Here is a 22,351-nt window from a genome sequence, read left to right as displayed (position 1 = left end):
GAGATGTATAACATCTATCAATAATATTAAAACAAAATAAATTGATACACTGTGACAAAACTGATTTGGAAAAAATTGAAGAAACGAACAATATAAATTGGAAAATCAGAATTGGAAATTATTTCCCTATTAACAAACCCTATTTTATTTATTGTCCGTTTGGATATAGAACTGCATTTTGGGGAGGACTCTAACCTTATTGGTTTACCAAGTATTTTGGGTCTGTAATTCTCCTTTTAGCCGAGTACAGTTAAAGTACATCCTTTTAGTTTCAACGGTGTGTTTATTTAAACGTCCGAGACGGACACGAGCAAGCCGTAATTAACTTGACCGAGTCAAACATTATAGGGATCCGTAAATTATTTGTAATTACTTAAGTTTTACTCGAGAGTTACTTCCTTACTCGTTATTAACTTAGAGCGCAAGGTTTTTTTTTCTTTCTCGAACTTAAGCCTATGATAACGATGAAAAATGTACGACCGTCGGCGTAGAAAACTTTTAACTCTTTTTTTTTTTTTGTACTATATTATATATTTTTAACGAAACGGTCGTAACGATTCTGCATCGATTAGTCATTCGATCAACGTCTTAACAGTATGGTCGTTTTTAATAACAACCCTGTCCAGCGCGCTTTTCAAGAAGGTATCAGGGTTAATATTATATTGTGCCGCTACACGAGGCATGACGGGTAGACACTAACGTTTTACAAGGCTTTTTAAACGTTTAAGAGGATTTAGTCTAACTGCTATTCGACATTGTCGGTGTGCTATATAACCCTTTTGATTGTGCCCGTCTCTTGTCCCTCACGCGGGTCGTCCTTTTTCCCAATATCGTTACCTGAGTCGCGCGTTAGGCGTAAGACCGAAAAAATGTTTTTTTTTTTTAAAAATAAAATACCAAAGTATTTTACCCGCCGGGTTATTTTCCCCTGTGTACAGTCGACCTTCTAATTTCACGTTGTGTATACCGTGTAATATCCACCGAGATGATTGCCGGTGCCACCGCCGCCGGTTTCTCTCCCCACCTCTTGTGTGTGCACGGCAAGACTTGTATGATGACTATAGGAGAGTACACACACACCTGCAGTGTCCGAGACCGACCGGTAGCCGGAGAGCGTTAGTCAGTGTGCCGGATTTGGCGGGTAAGCGAGTGCGCGCTAAAAAAAAAAAAAAACGTCTGCATAAAAAATTAGATAATATCCGCGGTTTTTTTTTAATGTTTTTTAACCGCACGAGCTAGTGTTTTTTTTTTATTCGAATGGGTGTTTCGGTTTATCGCGAAGTGACCATGACCGCCACGACCACCCCGGCTGTGACCGCCGCCAAAACGTCTAACGTGCTCATGTGCCGGCAATGGTGGAAAGTGTGTTGGATGTACGGCGACCAGGAAAAATACTACAGACAGCTGTACGGCGCGGCCAAAAAGTCGTCCTCTCAGCAGGGCAAAGGCGACCATCACCGTACGGGGGCGACGGTCATGGAACTCCAGCAAATGTCCACCGTGTCCTTTGCCGCCGCCGATAGGTCAGTGCAGTTTAACCTTTCCCTCCACCCCTAGGATATCCTGTCGATATAATAGTGAAAGTTATGGTAAACATACGTTCAAACGAGCAGTAAAATTACTTCTGACAGTGAATGCACAAACGGCTTGTTCTTAGATAATTAGTTATACCGTGGCGATGGTCACATGAATTAGTAAACAGAATATTTAAAAACAAAATAAAAATAGGTAGGGTGAAGGAAGGTATTTTCGTGGCATAAGCAATTTCGTGATATAGTTTGTTGATCGTATCGCGTAATTCCCTATTAGAAAATTGTCTTGAAAGTCACACTGATTGTTAAAATAACTGTGTTTTAACAATCAGTGTGATTTTCAAGACAATTTTCTAATAGGGAATTACGCGATACGATCAACAAACTATATCACGAAATTGCTTATGCCACGAAAATACCTTCCTTCACCCTACTTAATTTGATTGGTTCGGCCTAACAAGTCTGTTGAAGATGATTTTAAAGGAAATATACCGGCAGAATTTTTATGGATGAATTTAAAAATGTCCTGCTGCAAACAAACGATAATATTATTCATGTGATATTTCAATCCGCGAAAGCTTCGACACATTCAGATAATATTATTATTAGCCTTTTGCAGCTGAAAGGAAAATAAAACATTTTCTTCTGTTATATAAAGTGTCTTAACAAAACATTTACTTGAACGCACTTGGACTTCTTTAAAGATTCAGTCGTGAATTAGTAACAGTAATTTCATGTATCCTCTTGGCACCGGTGGTTAATTCGATTCAGTTTTTATAATGGCTATTTCACCTTAGTGTGTTTATTTATTCTATTTTTTTTTTTACCAAAGGAAATTATTCAAAACCAAGGCACCCACCATGTATAATGATGATTGTTCGATGCTATCATTTGACGAAATCAAATTACTATTGTTACACTTGTTGCCGACCTACAACCAGAGGTTAGCTGACGAATACAGTTATTTAATTTCGGTTTATCGGTCGACTGCTGTTTTTTTTATCATCTCGGGAATCAATTTTTTTACTGTTCTCGGTTTGGCGCATAATAATAATATGATACATGTTTCTCCGCCGTCTTAAACGAATAATAATTGACAGGAAACCTTAGACCGCGGCTGCACGCATATCCGTAGCGCATCATCCCGGTTCAGAAAATACCTCTATTTTTGTATTTTTTAATCTCGTTTTTCAATCTGACTTTGCACCTGAATGTGGAAATATTTTCGAATACCGGTTGTGTAAAAATAATACCAAAATATACAAACTCTGTTACCGTTTCTCGGGTGGGTACACACGATCTTGATAATTACTACTACTATTGGATCTCGTTTACTTACACTGGGTTGTACTTTTTTTTTCAATTAATTAAATATGCCATTTAAATATAATTTGCGTGTCATTGTCGTTGTAGTTTTAATGGCAAGACGGATTTTTTTGTGTCACGTGTACCATGGCTGCTGTTGTGCCCGCCATTACCATTACAAACACAAAATAATATATTATTACTATTATTGAGATTTAAAATTATTTCACTTGCTGAATTAAAAAAAAAAAAACAGGTCAATGGAGTATACAATAGTTAGAATAAAAACATATTTTAGAGAATTCACAATTTTTGGAGCTTAAAAATTTTGGTTTATTATACATTAGATATATTATGTATAAAAACAAATAAAAATGTGCATATAATATGTATGAAAGTCGCCAATAAACATATTATGCTTGTGGAGGAGACTCATTTTGTTTCCTCAGGAGATTAATCTATTGGTTTGAGCTTTTGTTGCAAAATAAAATGTCTTAACTATGACTGTACTTGTCAATTTAACAATACATTAATTCGGTTTTTCTAGTACACTATTTTGTATATTTCAACTAATAATATGTATATATTAATTATTTATTGGAAAAAAATCCAAAATACACATTTTGTTTTTTTTTTACTTTTTTTTATCTTTAAACTTGATTCCTATATTTTGTTTACTATTTTTGGAAATGATAGTTGCCTAGCTCTCTCTAATGTACATTTTTTATAAAAATATTTCCCTAATAATTCACGTTACAAGAATCTTACAAGCAACCGACGTTTTTTTTTGTTTTTTATATTTATTACTATTGTTTACACATCGGTCGTTTAACATAATATAGAAATTCTCAATATGAACATAATTTTTATACTCCACTGGAATAAGGAGAATCGAGAGCTGTTGTTTTAGTTATTTTTTTTAAATAATATAAAAAATATGCCTCGGTGCTGCCAATGGCGTTTGTGTCGCATACCGACGAGATCTCAAAAATTGTTGTAAACGGCCAAAGCAGCGGCACATAACACAGAAAATATTTTACTTAAGGCAAATTAACTCGTATCGACGCCAAAGCAAAACAATAATACACGTTCTTCACATTGTTTGTATATTATATATATATATATATATTATTTCCTCGGCTTCTAAATCTCGGAGAATGCGCTTTATTTGGAATTTTCAAATTGAATTTTCAGTCGGTTTAATCTAATTAAAAAATTACAAAATATTATGATACATTATGGGAATTTTTTCATTAGTATAATAATATTATATTGTATTTAGTGGAATTCCTCAAAATTCTTAGCAAAGTACTGAAAACAAAACTAATTAAATTATATTTTTAAAGAAAACTGCACTGTTGTCCAAATCATTAGCACAATCCTGGAATAGTTTTGGGGGTTTAAAAACAAAAAAAAATCCCACTGTGTTTTAGATTTTACATTGGCCGGCGGTAAAAAAATTTTACATCATTAAAAAACATACATAATATATGTAATAAAATGTAACTTTTTATCGTCGCCATTATGTTGTAAAACCTGCACATGTTTTATTATGGGTTTGCGTCACATAAGCGTCCATATTTTTCCGGTGGTCAAGAACCTTTTATTTCTCTCCATTAATGACCACGACAGCTATACCACCGGCAACATGTGTTATATCACAGTTAGCTTGTACAATAATATTATAATGTGTGATTACCTACTATCGTGTAAAAAAGTAACCACTACAGAGACAATACACGGGTGTCAGGTTTGATTACCCGCTGGTGAGATGAAAACTACTAAACAGACATTCATCAGTTGCGGTTTTCCCAAAGACAACATGAGTCACAAATTTCAATATTTGAACCCACTCTTGTAAATCTCTCTATAAACTACTAATCGGCCTAGAAAAAAGCTATGCAACACTTATGGCTATAATATAAAGTCCAGTGATGACCTTGTCAAGGGTATTTATGATACACTTGTGAAGGGTATTTTAAATTTACCTTTATAATTTAGGTTAGGCTTAATCGTAATTTAAATTCAGGTTGGATTTATGTCAGTTGGACGATTAAGCAATCGGAAATGCGCACATTATACCTACCTATTATATTCATTTAATATTATTCAACGTGGATGCTGTGTATAATTTATAACCCTACCCCCCGAGGCTTATGTAAGCCATGTGGTAATAATTAGCTAACCGGCGTAGAAGAACGCTTTCAAAATAGACCTTTCATCGGGGTGTGTAATTATTTTTTTTTTTTTACCTTAATTTTGATTCATTCGATTGAGCAATACGTTGGGGTTGTCGCAGGGACAATGACAGCTAGTACAATACAAGTATGGTTAATTTGAAATTGCCCAACGAGATCTTTTGTGAGCACCTACGAGCTACAATATATATATATATATACATGATATGCTTTGTTCCCAATGTTAGTTTTACACACCATTTGCCAAAACAGGCCTTATCCATTTGGCAACCGTGACAACTCGACTGGAATATTTTTATTTCTGGATTGAGATTTTCGAACGGCCATAACCGCAAAAAACGAATTTGAAAATTACTTTCACAGTCCTAGTAACTTGTTACATCTAATACAAATATAAATGGAATATTTTTTAAGCCTCACTAGACTATTGGCAGATAATCTTCAATCGACAATAGCTGTGATTTGAGATAAAATTATAAAAAAAATTTTTAGAACTAATTGTAATAATTTATATCACAACGGTTAGATTTAACTATCGGACCATATAACAGTCACACTTCGTTCTAAAGAAGATTTTAAGTCTTAAGGCCGAGGGGAAGAAAACATTGGTCTCTTTCTTTCTGTCCTCTCCCTATTTCTATATGATTACAGTTCATTGTATTATATCCAAGCGAAAAGACACTTAAAAGATGTGCAAAAGGTTGAATCGACATAAAAAAAATACCTTTTTTGCCTGATCTCCGTTCTTGCGTTAGCGATGATGAAATCTTCTATAGATTTTTTTTTCTCACTGTTGTCCCTTTCCCCTTTTCGATCCATCGCTTCATCGACTCTCATCGGACGGGCCTTGCATAATACTCGTTTCGGGTTAATCGCTTCGAAATTCGCGCGTCAAGAGCCCTTACACGCTTGTTAAAAAATAAATAATAATATAACCCCTTTCTTCTTGCTATGTGATCGATAACACAACCCCAACAAGCCCCGGGACGCATCTCAATGTATTATCCATCGACCAGCCTCTTTTGAAATGTGAACTTTCGACCTCAAACAATCCAAGTATCCTTACATGTTCCATCGTGTAGTTTTTAGATACGCTCGACTACATGTGGTAAAAGAGGAGTAAGTTTTGTGCAATATTGTTTGCAAGCTACTTTTTCCCCCATTTCTATTGTGTAGGTTTTTTAGTCGTTAAAAAAAATTAGCAGCGCACACAACCGTTATTAACGCATTTCGTTCCGTCGTATCTGTCCGTTTTGCTCGGTCTCCTCGGTATATACCTCTAAGTACAGAGCACAATAATAAGTCATCACCGAGGAATCTCGAGCACGTCAGAGTTTACACAGGCTGCCAATTATACAGATAGCGCCGTACATTTTTCCCATAGATCCGCGACGTTTGATACGAGCCGGTTACACACTGCTGCTGCTGTCGGTTACTGGGTCGATATCCCCTCGGAGACTGTGAGAAAAAACCACCCACAAACTTAGGTCTAATGACCGGTTTTTAATTATTAACAAAGCGAAATGCGATAACGTTGCGAAAACATTGCATTGGATAATTGTCCGCTTAACCGAATCTCCTATCTCATTATTAAATTAGATTCTGGTGTCACAGAGTCAATTGCCGAGCATATCGGATTGGTACATTTTAACCGGTCAATTAACCCTTGGGCCGACTCGACCATGACTGTGAATAATAAACGACTGGGATAGTTTTTGTCCGTCCGTTCAAACCGCGGTATGCGCAGGAAAATCAACCAAAACCCTAGACAACAGCGATTGTAAATCAATTTCATAATTACTAGGCTTCCACTGTGTCCATCTATTTCAACTGTACAAAATATCTTCGACAATCTGGCTCATTGCAATGCGCAAACCCCAAAGCAACCGGTTCTCTGTACCACCTACGAGGTGTCGTACAACTGTGGCTAACCAACATGTGATAACATCTTGCCGGACACTCTAATTAAGAGATGGCCATTGATAATTATGTGCGCATGCGGTTCGATCGGTAGGACGATTAAATCCGATAAATGTGGATTAACAAAAGCAAAAAAAAACGCTTAGTTTTATGGTAATGTGGTTGAAGCGACAGTTAAGATAAGACGAGGTCTAACGAAAAATTCCCCTTTGTGTCTTTACCGCTTGGCCAGGCCGAGTGGAGTCACGACTGAATGCATGCGGTGTGTGTCCTGGAAATAAACTTGCGGTCGTGTTAACAGCTTCTTCGAGGATTGTACTTAAGCAGCTAGCACAGCAGAAGCGTCTCGTTATCGCATCACTATTCTGGTTTGGGAAAAACGCACTTTTTCCTGAATCGTGTTTGAAACCCCACCAAGCACCACGCTGACCGGGCATAAGTGAAATAATAAACGGCCAAAACAAATCGATTTGGAATTGCTGAACGGCTGATAGAATTTACGATTGACTATGGGCTATTAATTTTGTACGAGTATAATAATGAGATATATACCTAGTATAAAACCCAATTTACATACTGGTTACGTCGAGAGTCAGCGCTTTAGAGGTGCACTCTATCGGTTCGCCCTTGATGTCCATATGGAACAGCCTAATAGATACAAATCGGTCCGATTGATTGGCTCATTTGTCTTCCTAACAACTCAACTGTGGTAGAAATCGAATAGTTTGATTATTTGCAATTCATCGTTCGCTTGTCATATTTTTTCATACCTTGCAGTATGAAAACGTCCACTTTCTTGCACGCTATATTTAAAACGTTGCAACTCAATTGAAGTGTACATTTCTATTACAGCACCGACACGTGACAACATACCAATTTAATACAAAGATGGCTCAAGGCGTTCAAGATCCCAACATAGAAATATATTTCTTACTGTAGTAGAGCAACGGAAAGGCAAACGAATACTCTTTGGTGCGATCATAAGCAGTTTGGTGTCCAAGTGCTCGGCTACACAAACGGGTGGTAAAGTGCACTCCAAGTTAAGTGACGGCATGTACATGGTGAATAAGACCCTAACTTGTCAATTAAGGCATTTATTTTATTGTCATGGTTCGCTCGGTGCTCTTAACTCCTGAAGTTCTTTTCAACAACCTATCGAAAAAGGTGCCAAAATAAAAAAATCGCTGACGGTGTACATCTGTGTTACATCACTCCGGGTCTCTTCCTAGTCATTGCAAACCATCCTGATAACGTTCCATTCAAGTGATTTTAACAACAGTCGAACAGAGTTGTATGGTCGTTTTAGGTAAAGAATAATGCCACAAACGTTCAGATAAATGCCTCACTCTCCTCGGTCTCGGTGGCGATGGAGCAAAGGTTTATAATATCATTGAAGGAACGACATTGTTCCACACCAGTGTAATTCTCTTTCTGGTCCACGATATCATTTGTGGCAATGGTAACTGAAAATTGGAAACATCATAATAAGATGGTCAACGTGACTGCCATCGAAGCCGCACGAACGCGTGCCTGTCCATCGCCACTATTATTTATATTATTTGGACACACACATACACACCGAAATTATATACCTTATATATTGTATTAATATTAAATTATACGAGTCTCGGTAGGTGTTTTTGTTTCCTCCACGTCCACATAGGTCTTTTACGTGATAGTATTTTTTTTTTTTTAAGTACATTTGTCATGTATATATATATATCAATTCACACACACACACTCGCAGCAAATATACAATTGATGTTGTTATATTATATTATACTATATTTTTACTTCAATTGTACCCGGCGAGATGTGTTTTTATGTATGCTTGTACGTGCGAGAGAGGTAAAATATAGCCGCGATTATTATCGTCACTTTTTAATTTCATCCAAGACGTGACAGCAGCCATAGCAGTCGGGGACGTGAGGTCGTCCACGGGATATAAGTATTCTGCAGCACTCCATAACAAAGAATACAAAAAAAAACAATGTGTAACGACTTTTGTGCCGGAATATCCAACTGTAACTCGACACTGTGCACATGTTATGCGAACGCCAAAAAATATAAAAAACGCTTTCTTGTTAACCTTGTTTTTAGTATCAATAAAGTTGACATGTGATTCGTGTGAATTTGCTGGAGTCGCTGGTGCGTGATGCAGCAGTCTCGAAACCGAATTGAAACCGGAGAGTAGGCTGTCAGGTCGTTTTCATCATTGTACCACCACGCGAGCTTCTATCGAACCAGAGAAAATTCAAATATAATTAAAACTGGAGTGTATATTTTCTGGATTTGAAAAAATGGTCGGTTGGTTTGACGTCGGCGCCAAAACGAGTCGTCGAAAATTACTATCATTAATATTATATTATTATTCTTGTACGAAGAGCAGAGTCGGACCAGAGCAGATGGCGGAATATTATGATAAATAACATAATGATATGAGTGAGAATAATATGTTGGCGGGCCCAGCTTAATACGTTAACCGGGGCAGATATTACCACCTAATTGGATATTATAAACCGGCGTTATTGAGTTACACAGGTACTCGGGGCGGCGGTTTTCAAAATTGTTGTCATTTCGTAAATGTAACGTAATGTTTTAAGCCGCCGAATGATAATATATTTACAGATAATAATACATTGGAAATATTTTATAATAACTATTAATCTGCAGGTCACATACGTGACGCAAACGGACGAATATCAACGAGACTCACCTGTGGCTATAATATCACCGCACATGACTCGGTGTTCTTGAAAAAACCAACTTTATACATTATATTATAATACTGTCAAAACCTTTTCTTTATTCAAAACAAATTTGTCAATAGTCCAATTTTCTAGTACCGTGTAAAAAAAAAAAAAAAAAATATTTCCAAGACATTATTTAAAACATGCTTAAACATTACCTACATGCACAACATGTAACTATGAAGTGACACCGACTTTCACTGAAACTTGGATAACATATGTACTTAAACACCCATCGCGTAACGTTGAGACAGATATGATATTATATTATAATCCTGCTTGTCAGGAAAAATACAAAATGTACTTATACTTCCTAAACTTTTTGTTAATAGGTAAAGAACATATTATTGTATTAGCCAAACAAGACATTTGACATTCCTACGATTTGGTCTGGAAATGTTAGGTTGTGCATTTACAACTGAAATTTCACACACTGCACAATGGTTTCTATTATCCTTTGTCACGTTTACCGTTTCAATGTAAAGCTACACACTACAGTGCAATATTATACATATGAAAAATCAAAATCGCTCTACTTATACTAAAATGTCGGCCGGTATCATAGTAGAAATTTTTTTTTTTTAATTCTCTTGAACGGTCAATGGCGGCAACGGGGCGTGTTACGGGAGCATTCTTTCAGTGTAGGTAATTATAATTATTACATACACATATACATGTATAAAACCATGTACATACTTGCCCTCAAGCATACCATATATATATGTATAATAAAGATGGCCACGAGTTCCCCATTTCGCCCTGGCTGCGCACACATAGCTAATTTGCATTATAACACCGTTTTATGCTGAGCAATGGATATAATATATACAAGTGTGTGTGTGTGTGTTTCGATTACATATATTATATTGTACACGGATAGTAGTAGGTATTATAGGTACGCGTATAAATTATTAATGATCTTAAGCCTGTGGCGATATAGCCAAAGCACGCAACTGTGAATAGCAGCCATATATATATATATAAATGTGTTTTCTAGGCGACGACTTTGTACTTGTGTATTTTTATAGTAGTCATAATTATTGGAAATAATTAAAGTTCTTAAAAAACCGTCCGTAGAATCCTTGCACTTTTGAATAGCCGTCAGTTGTATTGCAAATCCTTTGGTCGATTAGAAACAGAAACGCGACTCATTCGATTGGGAACTCTCGAGGGAACCAAGAGGTTACAAAACAATGAAAGAATGTGTTGGAGAAAGGTGGTCCGAGAACAGTGTATTGAGTCAATACTTGAGGAAACGATTGATTGGACGGAACAGAATATTATGGACGTGTAAATAACGAAAAAACAATCATCGAGATAACTATTTTTTTCATTTCTGATAAGTATACCTACCATAATATGTAATTGCTTTGTGTTCCCATAGTCTACAAGTAAAATATTAACTAAAGCCTTTTCGAGCACGTTTTTTTTTTGTAATGCCGTTGTCGAATAATGTGTTGTTGTATACTTGTATCATATTATAAGCAACTGTGCGCCGCATATTAAGGCTAGAGCAATTTCGCCAAACCAGTCAAATCATCTTATACCTACCGCCTCTATAGTAACCATAATATGACTGTGTTGTAATCACCGAATCTATGTTATTACATGCGACCGGTAGTCTTAAAGTTATTTGAATAATGTATATTTTTCTCGGTTAGCCGGCAAACAGCATTATAGCTCGTTCACATAATATGCATGTTTTTTTTCTTCTAAAATTCCACTTAACCTATACCGATTTCGAAGAGAATAAAATAAATAAATTCATTTTACTGATAAACAGAAAATAGTACAAGACTGATACTGAATAATTCATTATGTTTTAATGATAATAATAATTAATAAGTTATAAAACTGAAATTTGTTGTTAAATGTCAATTGTTATATTATTTACATTATTTTATTACTATTGTTTTACCAGAGGATGGGAAATTTAAATTAAAATTTTTAGAAATATGTATATTTATAAATACGTTATGCATATTAGGTGTGTCATATTTTCTTGTATTTTTTGTAAAAACAACTATTGACCCAGATGAGTGTAGACTAAATCCAAAATTATTTTAACTCAATTAGGTGCTTGTTTCATAAAAGTTCTTAAAAATTATAAGAAATATTAAATTAAAAAAAAAAATCTTGATAAAACCAATACGTTCCTCGCTCCGTTTGGAATCTAAAATAAAAATAACTAAAAGGTAGGTTCATAGTTAATATTACTGAAAAGTGTAATATCATATTATCATGTTGCTGTACAGTTTATTCTTTTCCCCCCAATTATTCCTTTTTTTCCGGAAATCGTGTTAGCTGGCGGTCATTACCAGCAATCGTATACGGACACTGTAAATCTGATTTCCAATAAAATTTACACCTAAATAGCGGTACGTTTATAATATGTTTAAACCGAAGCTCTGGCAGCCGATGAGTAGGTATGGTACGCACTACTATACATGTTATTATACCGGATAAGGAAAATACAGCACTAGCTAAGGAATTTTTTTATACAATACACCATTTTCGAGGCACAACAACATCAATTACCATACAGTTATCATCGGTATACGTTCACACGGGTCGTGTACGTGCCATGCGGTTTTTTCGCGGCTAGATACATTATAATAGTAAAACACAATCTTCCTGTAGGCACGGTCGGTCTTAGGGGATAGCTGTTGGCCGTTTCCGTTATTGTTATTACCACTGCGGTTTCCACAAGGAGAATTACCTTCCAATCGTCGTCACAACTGTGAAATAATTTGCCTGGACCAAATGAACCACGTGTAATAGGTTTAAACTGAATTTTTCATCTTTCCGAGACTCTTTTCAATATCACGTTACGTTGTCTTTGTTCTTACTTGGGCGACGCATCCGGTACATAGTATTAAATATACATTAGTGCACCTCGAATCGAATGAAGGCATCAATTACATCTTATCCCTTTTACGACGGTTTCCAGGGCGTCCCTATGCTCATGCCCGCTCCATTATGGCGATTATTTTCATTGGTGCGTGAGACAAAGACATTTCAACGAATTTCCAAATCACCGTCTTACATATATATTATTATCTCTTCTTTTTTATTTTACCTGCGTTGTCCGCAAATCGAGATCAGCCGGCGCGACGGAGAGGCCTAGAGAGCAAGCACAATCAATCAACCTTCCCCGGAGGAAGGTACACTTCCTTATGGGTACACTTTTATAGATCCGAGATGTGTCTGTCCGCTACCGAGATTATCCGGGTCCGGATCGTCGCCCCCCCGCTGCTGCCTTTTCGGTCGATCATTAGTCATGATCCTTAACCTCTGCGCCGCACATACATTGCGCTACAGTTTTGTCCAACCACAGCTGTGCCGGTAAACTCTTTGGCAGACAAAATTCTAATGGTAAATCCAAAGTCAGCCGAAAGCTACAGCGTGACGCGAATGCGAATGGTGTGTACTAGGTATATGCTGTTTAGTATGTTTTTCCATTGGGAACATGACAGCGGCGGCGGCGGCGGCGGCTAGGTGTGTAGGTTTATTTAGAACGAGGATAAAATAATGAAATATACTTAACTCGGCAATTTACACCTACTAGCCGTATAGCCAGACCGTGTATATTTATCACATGCTCGCCAACTATACAACAGCGACACGACAACTATTATAATACAACTGGAGAAAACCAGTTGCTGTCCGATCGATCGCCTCGGCCAACGGTAATTGCAGGCTCGGCCTCCGCTGTCAATCCGCTGGGATAGGTTATCATCCGAGTACTATAGTATATATATATATATCTATATATCTACATAAGTACATTATGTTATATTCGGGTTGTTTGATGGACAAGCCAGGGAAATAATAATAATAATACAACGTTTCGGGCTAATGAAAGTCTCGAACGGCCTCAGTTACCGTTACATCTTTAACACTTGATTAGCTAGGTATTGAAGCAATGAATCCTCTATCCGGCCGGATCTCTTCAGAATATATCTAATCAAATACCTTCTCGTTACAGTAATGTGGCCAAATCGAGCGCACCTTCCCTTCCACGGCCAGTAGGGTAGGTCTATAATACATGATCTCCGCCATAGTGGCTTAATTCCATAGTATATTTGGCTTAAGTATAATCATAACGTCATGTTATATAACGTTTAGGAGCATGGTGCTTTCATGCCGACAAGCTCTATATAGATCTAGAAATATAGTTATGATAGTTTTAATTATCAAAACGCACTCATATAATATGACAATAATGTTTCTTTTCCCTTTTTGTCACTATATTATGACGTAATGCACTTGAATAATAATGCAGTTATTTTATTTTTATTTTATTATAAACGCATGACCGGTTACTTATAATTAGGCTGAATTATACTGTCGGTCCGCATGCTACTTGTAAATAAGTAATAATTACTCGTTGAACAATAGTGGGAAAAAATGGACTGTAGTAATGAAAAAAAAAAGAATAATAATAATGAGTAGTTTGTGAAACGGCTAGACCACTACAGTCGAATGTCGAATTTTTGACCAGTCATTTTATGTAATGTTTTTTTTTACATACACACTCATCGTTTGTATAGTCTCTTATATGGAAAACTTAAAAGGGGGGGGGGGTTAAATTTATAAAAACGTGTACCATGTCGCCGTGTTGAGGTTTTACTACATCTGTTCACACGGTAATTTATTTTGGGATATCGACCATATACTTAATTAATACTGTGATCTCTCATAGTGTTCTGTAAACTAAAATTTTACAGTGGTTATAATTGTCCTAAGTTGTATTACAAATAGCTAGTACAGTATTAAAATATACACGGCTGTTTGTACAAAGAAATTACCATATTGTCAACAAATTACATAATAATTGTTGAGTATAGATAAAAATGACTTATACATATGGAAATATTAAAAATCAACATGTTATTATAGAATATCATAAAACTTAGGAAAAAGAGATTTAATATTTTTGTTAATGTATTTGGTGTATTTGTGTAAAAATTATCAAGTATAATCTTTTTTTTACTTAATTAAAATATGTATGATATGTACATTCGTTTCTGTGTTCAAAATGTAAAATATGATACAACATAGGATTAGAAATAATTTATTGGTAATTTTGACTTTTGAAAAATAAAACCAGTAAATATATTATACATTTAGCACTGGTTTATACCAAGTAGGTCAAAATAGCCAGTTTTTCCAACTTATTTATGAAAAAAATCACTTACAAATGATATTTTCAATGTTAAGCTGTAGATGGTAATTGGTAAAATTAATTAAGTATAAATATGTGTGTATTTACAGTTCATCTACAGTAAGCGGAGAATCTTTCAAATAGTTAACTAAATAATCTTTTTTGTGGATTTAAATATTAATTCTTAAGCTGACAAAATAATGTTAAAATGATCGAAGTGTAGATTGCGAACACATTTAAAGTATACAAAAAAAAAACCGCAATGACTGTATTTATTTTAATGCAATTTAGTTTTTAAAGTAATTATTACAGTCTACCGTGTAATTGTAGTTTAATTTTTACAGCAATTATATCTGTTTATAATGTAAAATAATAATTCCACTTTATTAGAACAGTATTAGAGGTTAGGCTAGGTAAAGTTAAAGGTTACAAATTGGATGATATTTAAAAGAAGGTATTTAAAGAAGTACATTTTTTTAGGTCCAAACAATATTTAATTAATAAGTAATAGCAACATGAAAAAATACCTAAATACACCACGACAAAATTATTTCATGTAAGAAAATGTACTCAACGACAAACGACTGTCAGTACAGTTTACCAAACTCTTTTGAAGACGGTAACGTTTTCACATTTATCGCCTAAGCCCGTAATAGGTGGACTACCGAATTTTGGAAAACAAGAAGGCATTTAAATTGTTTTAATCGAATTGCCGGTTTTTTTGCAGTGTGGTATATAAACTAGTGTTTGCACATGTTATCATCCAGGGGGCGCGATGGTAGCAAACATCAAACTAGCCATAAGGCTAGCCTTGTTGAATCAAACACATCAGATTCAACAAGTTGTTTTCTGTACTTGTTGTTTAAAATATTATACACCTCATTGTGTTTCCCATATGTGAAACCAATAGGTACGATTAAGACGTTTGCTACCGACTACAATCCCCCGGCAATTTTTTTCTTTTAACATTTTATTGTTTTTTCAAAATTTTACAATTTATTATGATGTTTAATAAAGAAAATGTATATTATTGTAAAAGTTTAGGTGTGCAAAACGCGCGTTACCTAGCCAAAATGTACACTTACGTTACAACTTGTGATATTTATACCACTTGAGTAAATATGCTGGCACATATTGTGTTGCTTCTGAGGTTTTCTCTCTGTATTGAATTCAATATAATAACCATTTAATACTGTTATGATAACGATTAACGGCACAGATATTAGGCGGCAACCGGCAATTGAATTGTCATATTAACACACATTGGTCAGTTTTTTATTATTATAATATACCATCCGGTTCGCGGCCTGTGCTTTCCGATCGGTATCAGCTATAATAAAATTAGGTGTATATTATTTTGTATTATATTATTATTATGTATATCGTATGTCCGGGAGGCCGGTCTTGTGATTTATAAACCTAGCAGACCCTTTATTTAATATACAATGGACCACTGGACAATTAGCATAAATAATTATAGCGTGCTTTCGAGAAACTGGCGGCGGCTACTTTTATCCGGTTTTTTTTTTACCTACCTATATAAAAATATATATATGATAATAATGTCCTCTGATGTTATGATATAATTTGTAGTTTGTTGTTTAGAGGCCTCCTCTTCGTCGTGACTATATAAAACAGATAGATAGATTGTACACGGTCGATAGAATATTTCAACCTACGCGAAGACGAATCGACTCTTCTGTATACATAAAATATGTAACCAATATAGCTGCTGCTGCTGTTGTTGTTGCAACTCGCATGATAATATTAATTATAAAAAAATAACTGCAGCCGAAAAATAATTTCTGGATGATTAAACAAACATGAGAAAACATTCTATAAACGTTACACACAGATATATATATATATATATTATAGGAACTCGACGGTAACGCAAAAACCATCTCATAATATTCCAATAAATTTCCCGGGCTCGTTCAAAACATATTATCGTAAACGTCCACCGCAAAACCGCTTTTTAAAGCATATAATTTTGCCCGTCGATTTAATAATATAATATACAGGGTGTTCTATAAATGATTCGACCAAAAAAAAAAATGTAAAATAGTTATTTCATTTGTCGAACCATTATGGGACACCTTGTATACATTAAATATGTTTTTTTCTCCTAATATTTTTTATGCCAAAAACTAGTTTCTATATTGCGTGCGGTGGCTTAAGTTTTATTTCAACCAAGCCATATAATATTATTTATGAATTCCTATAGGCATAATAACGCTGGGGCTTCATACGGGAAATATATTACAATATCATAAGTAATTACACCGTTTGGCTGACTAATTTCGTTTTGTATCAGATGTATCAGGCCTTAGAACATTCTTGTAAGACTATCACGTTTAGCACCTCAACACGACTAATTTATATGATTTTGACTTGAAAAAAAAAACAAGTTTTCTTCAAAAATATTACACTCATCTCTTTTGCCAACATAAAAATAGGTATTGCAGGTGTATTTTTTTATTTTTTTAGGGTCATGTTGGATGTATAAATAATACAATATTATTATAGTATTCAACTTGTCTTTGATAAATGCAAATATATTGAATACTTGCAAATATATTAATACAATTTTATTACTTCGATATTGTTTCAACGTTTATGAGAGTCGCCGCTATTGATTCGATAATAATATAATTGTAGAAGATACTTAAAGTCTCTGATCAAACGAAAGCAAAAATATTATGTTGCTAATTAATTTGGGCATCCTTTCATAATGGAGCATTGCCTCTATACTTAGGTGGTGCAACCCACGTAGTCCTAAAGTCACACTATTTCACATTAATAATAACTAATTTAAATTATTTTATTGAACATCTACTGATCTACATTACATACAATTTTACCATACTACGCAATTTTAAGTACATTTTTTTAATTTTTGTATGAGCACAGTTTGGGAACCGTTATATTTTAGTGAAGTTTAAACAATAACGGGGTTTACTAAGGAGAGAAGTTTTTTGAAGAAGAATGTGTTTCAATATCGTAACATATTTGAATTTAAGGCTTTAGAATTAATACAATTTTTATAATATTATTTGTTGTCATTGTGATAAGGTAATTAATAAGTTTATACACCTACTTGTCTTTTATACTCATGTTATTAATATTACAATAGTTATTAAGATCTTGTAAAAAGGGCATAGCCCGTCAAAACTTAAATAAATAAATAAATATGTTAGTACTTTTAAAAAAAAGAGACATTAATGTAGTTTATGTATTAAAATGATTTTTTATTCTACTGGTTTGGCTCAACAATACATTTTTATATGATTATATTTCTTACCATTGAGTATATTTAATTTATTTGGTGTTTATTTTTTTTTTTTTTCCAGGCAAGTGTGTCGCAATTGCAGTTGTCCTCGAGACGACCACGACCGACAGGCACCGTCTTCGCAGCAGCAGCAGCAGCGACCTCAACCGCAGCTGACACAGTCGGAGACGACCGCAACCATGTCGGCGTCTCCGGGGGGCATCAACAGGGGTACTCCTCCTCCCCCGTTGCCCCCTTTGCCCACGGGTCCCCCGGGATACGACCAGGCGCTAGGGGGATACGACAAGCTCTTAGGCGGCGGTGGTGGGATTGGCACCTCGGTCGGCCGCAAAGACCCCGGTCACCACGGTCAACATCACGGGGTAGGGTCGTCCACGAGCGACCCTCATCAAAGGCATTCGCACTCGGACGACGATTCCGGATGTGCCCTCGAGGAATACACTTGGGTACCAGCCGGCCTCAGGCCCGACCAGGTTAGTACATTACTGTTTTTAATCGCTAAACTGTTGCTGAATTGGCATTAGCAAAAGGAAAGGAAGATTAGATCTGTTAAGATGTCTACCGACCAGCTGTGCGTAGCTTCTTCCTTCTTCTGTCTCCCTGTACGGTTTATCTACAAATATACAACAGAGTGCATCACAATTGTAATAATCATATTACGCTTAGATTGTTAGAGCCGGTTAATTACTATGCAAATCTCTTAGCGTGTATTATAAAAATATACCTAAAGAAATCAGAGATTGGAAAAGTAAAAATATCTATTGGCAATCTCACACAGCTATAAATAGTATATGTTCTAAAGGCTTACAACTGAAATCGTTGTAAGTTTGTCGGGATGACTATATATGATAATAATATCACCATCTCAATGGCATTTGTGCATTTCCAGGGGCTTGGCCGAAGTAATGTAGCGCATCTGCTCGGCGTTACGTCTCATTAGACAAAACAATAATAGTAGTGGGAGGTTTGTTTTGTATTCTGTATACATTGTCGGTTTATTTGTCTTTTATAATACAGTCCATTTGTACAAACCAATGTAGTCCCTGGAGAATTGTTGGCCGCCGACCTTTCACATAGCTGACGGTACGGTTTGGATTTCGCTTTTTACAGCAATTGGGTAATAATTATTGATAATTCAAATTGTATCCAATACAGCAAGGACCACCCGGCACGATCGTCGATCATATTATCATTATGATCGACTGCACTGCATAACATCAGAGTTTGTATACTTGGCTGGAGGGATACACGTCACTTATAGAACACAAAACTCGTTTGTTTTTGTGAATTCTGAGGCCTAAGCAATCGGTCAGGCTTTACAAGAGTCGAACACGTTCCAAAAACGGATACCAATACTGGTTATGCCGAATACCTGTCTAATTAGCTTTGTGTGTGTGTGTATTTTGTTTTTAAATATAAATAATATGTAGATTAACACATAGTCCGTCCAAAATCGATAATAATAATTATCCAACGCGTTTCAGACCACACGTTAATAAAATATACATAATTACAATGATAATTATTTTAAAAAATCTACGAGCGAGTGTTTTACAAAAAAAAAAAAACGCTTGCTCATCTCTTGTTTATACAAACAGTAAAGCGCTGTAATAAAATTATTAACAAACAAATATTTAAATACAAAAAAATAAAAAATGGTACATGACGCGAGTAAAAGGCGACTATTGTACGATGATAACCCTTTTTTAAAAAATATATATATATATATTTCCTACGAGTATTATTCATCCCCCACGGCATCCTGTACATTTCCAAACAGCATATTATATAATAATACCGTGCACTAACCACAATATATTGTCGAGCAAGCCCTAAAAAGTAGTATTTTTTATATATATACATATTATACTTTTTTCTTGACTATTCACTTTGTATAAACGTTGTCGTCTGCGGGCCGCGTGTAAACGGCTTTTGTTCGTTTATATTATGATGGATGAAAAAGAAAATTTGTTTTTCTACAATATACATATAGTAATACATAATAATTTAAGTACACACAACGCGAGACACCGAGTCCGATTGCGGTTTTTATGTAATATCCGACTGTAGGATATTCTTCAATCCAAAAGAACAAATACCTTTTTGAAAAAAGATGTTCTATTCATTTCATTTCATACCTACCTACGCTTTGGAAAAGAGATGTAAAAAAAAAAAACCAGTGGTGTATTGAAAATCACACGAGTAATGAATATTAATTAGTTTAGACACATACCTATTATACCTGGCATTGTGCTGGCGCGGTCAGAAGTCATCGTCTCGGTAATGAGATTTAATGGCATATTGTTTATTTTGTTAAGGCGAAAAAACACAAAAGTCTTAATGAAGTTTACACTAGTTCTCCTCGTTGCCGTTTGCTTGTAAAAGCACCCAAGTATTGTTAAGTCCAACACACGACCAGCTACACGGTTAGAGGCGGTACAATGGCGACAACACAAGCTATGTGCCATTGCTATTATATTATATAAAACATGTAGGCACGCATTATTAAGTTCCTTCGGTAATTGTGATAGTCTCGAGAACCGTTGAAGTCTTAATCTCAAAAACCATATTATGTAACCTTATTTCAAGTTTTTTTATTAAGTTGTAAGTAAAGTGTTAAAAAATATATGCTCGAGGGAAATTTCATACAACTGTTTTTTGAAGATTTTTAAATATTTGAGAGAATTTAGCTTCCTAAAGCATCCCCTCTACTTTGACTCAATGTCCACCGTATAATATGTTAAACAAAAAAAATATGAAGAATATATATTGGAATCGCGTTAAAAGAAAGGCTGAGAGGAAAGGGGGGACAGGGGCTTGGGGATATAAACTGAAGAATGGACGGATAAATAGATGGACTTTTCTCAAAGGATAGTTGAACATTTTAATAACATAATATAATATATTATAAATTCATAGTCAATAGACAATAAATACAACAATATTAACCTAACCTAACCTACCTATGAATAACGGTAACAAATAGCCACTTTTTTTTTGTAATTTAATTATCTGTACATATAGCTCTATTAGTTAATAATATTGGGTTAAAACACTATTCTCAATACAATCGACATATGTTTTCTGGTAAAAATATACATTACAACCTAACCTAATATCCAATGTATATAATTATTATTGTACTGATTATAGAGCATGTTGTGTCTGGTACGGCAACCCAAGCATAATATTGAGCAGTGCACTTTATAAATTACACCTATACCGAGAAATGACCTAATTCCGCAACTTGGACTATATTCGGTGCTATTATATAGGATATCGGCTATCATATGTGACTATCAAGCAATAATAATTATAGTTAATAACGTTACACTTTCGCCGGCAAAGCAATTAGCTGCCAAGAAAGAGTAAAAACTGCATGTCAGATCAGTCCATAAAATCGATTACGGTCAACGATAAGAGTTTTGATTATTATTATTTTTTATTAGGCAAGTCCAATAAAAAAAATGCTTGGTAACAAGTCCAAAATCACAATGCTTTGCTGGCAATCCGGTGGGTTCTTTTTCATAGACAATTCCATAACGCTATACGCCATATTAATGACTCGGAAATTGTTCGGGACGTTGGAAAATATGATTTCGATAGAAGATATTATTATTATTGCTGCCTACCCGCTATTGGTCCATCTCATCAGGTCCGGATTGTGAATGCCAAACCTTTTACGGATACAACCTCTGTTTGTACCACCGCATGCCGATCCCATATAATTACATACATTCACACAGATACTATAATATATTGTTAAGTCCAAACGGCAGACTATAATGTGTAATATAAATTAACCATCATAATGATATCCCTGGATTGTATATTATAATCCCATCGGTCATTGCCACTCGCATGCACTATAGAGAGCACTATCACCATCATATAAATATACTTGGAATACACCGGTACATTGTTTTTTCCTCTTCTATAAGTATAATATGAAAGTTAGAGATAATGGCCGAGTACAAAAGAATATCCAAGCAAGTTTAACCTTACAAAATATTGTTTTTTTTTTTAAATAATCTACTAGGTAGGTTATTTAATCGTTTCTCCTGTACATATACTATTCAGAGCCCAAGTCCAAGTTCAGGCCAAGAGCAAAGGCACTTTCGACCAATTCATTCTAACGTCGCGTGATCATCCTTCTTAGCGTGCACCGCATAATATTATTACCATCT

General features: G+C 35.1%; 1 protein-coding gene across 5 annotated transcripts in view; it reads left to right on the top strand.

The window, feature by feature from the left end:
* LOC126840152 (protein prickle-like) overlaps positions 1-22,351 on the top strand; it is a 135,122-nt gene that overhangs the window by 100,937 nt on the left and 11,834 nt on the right. For 4 of the 5 annotated variants that reach the window (XM_050575695.1, XM_050575696.1, XM_050575698.1 and 1 more), the window contains one exon: positions 18,226-18,637. In XM_050575695.1, the coding sequence (XP_050431652.1) occupies positions 18,226-18,637 (412 nt within the window). Of the gene's footprint in view, positions 1-1,097; positions 1,524-18,225; positions 18,638-22,351 lie in introns of those variants that run through there. The other variant, XM_050575694.1, reaches the window with a different exon arrangement.

The sequence above is a fragment of the Adelges cooleyi genome, unplaced genomic scaffold, assembly GCF_023614345.1.
Source record: "Adelges cooleyi isolate 19-005CV unplaced genomic scaffold, UGA_ACOO_1.1 ACOO_flye_CR_arks_rails_tigmint_CR_PRNA_376, whole genome shotgun sequence".
Lineage (NCBI taxonomy): Eukaryota > Metazoa > Arthropoda > Insecta > Hemiptera > Adelgidae > Adelges > Adelges cooleyi.
This window is presented reverse-complemented; position numbering and strand designations above follow the sequence as displayed.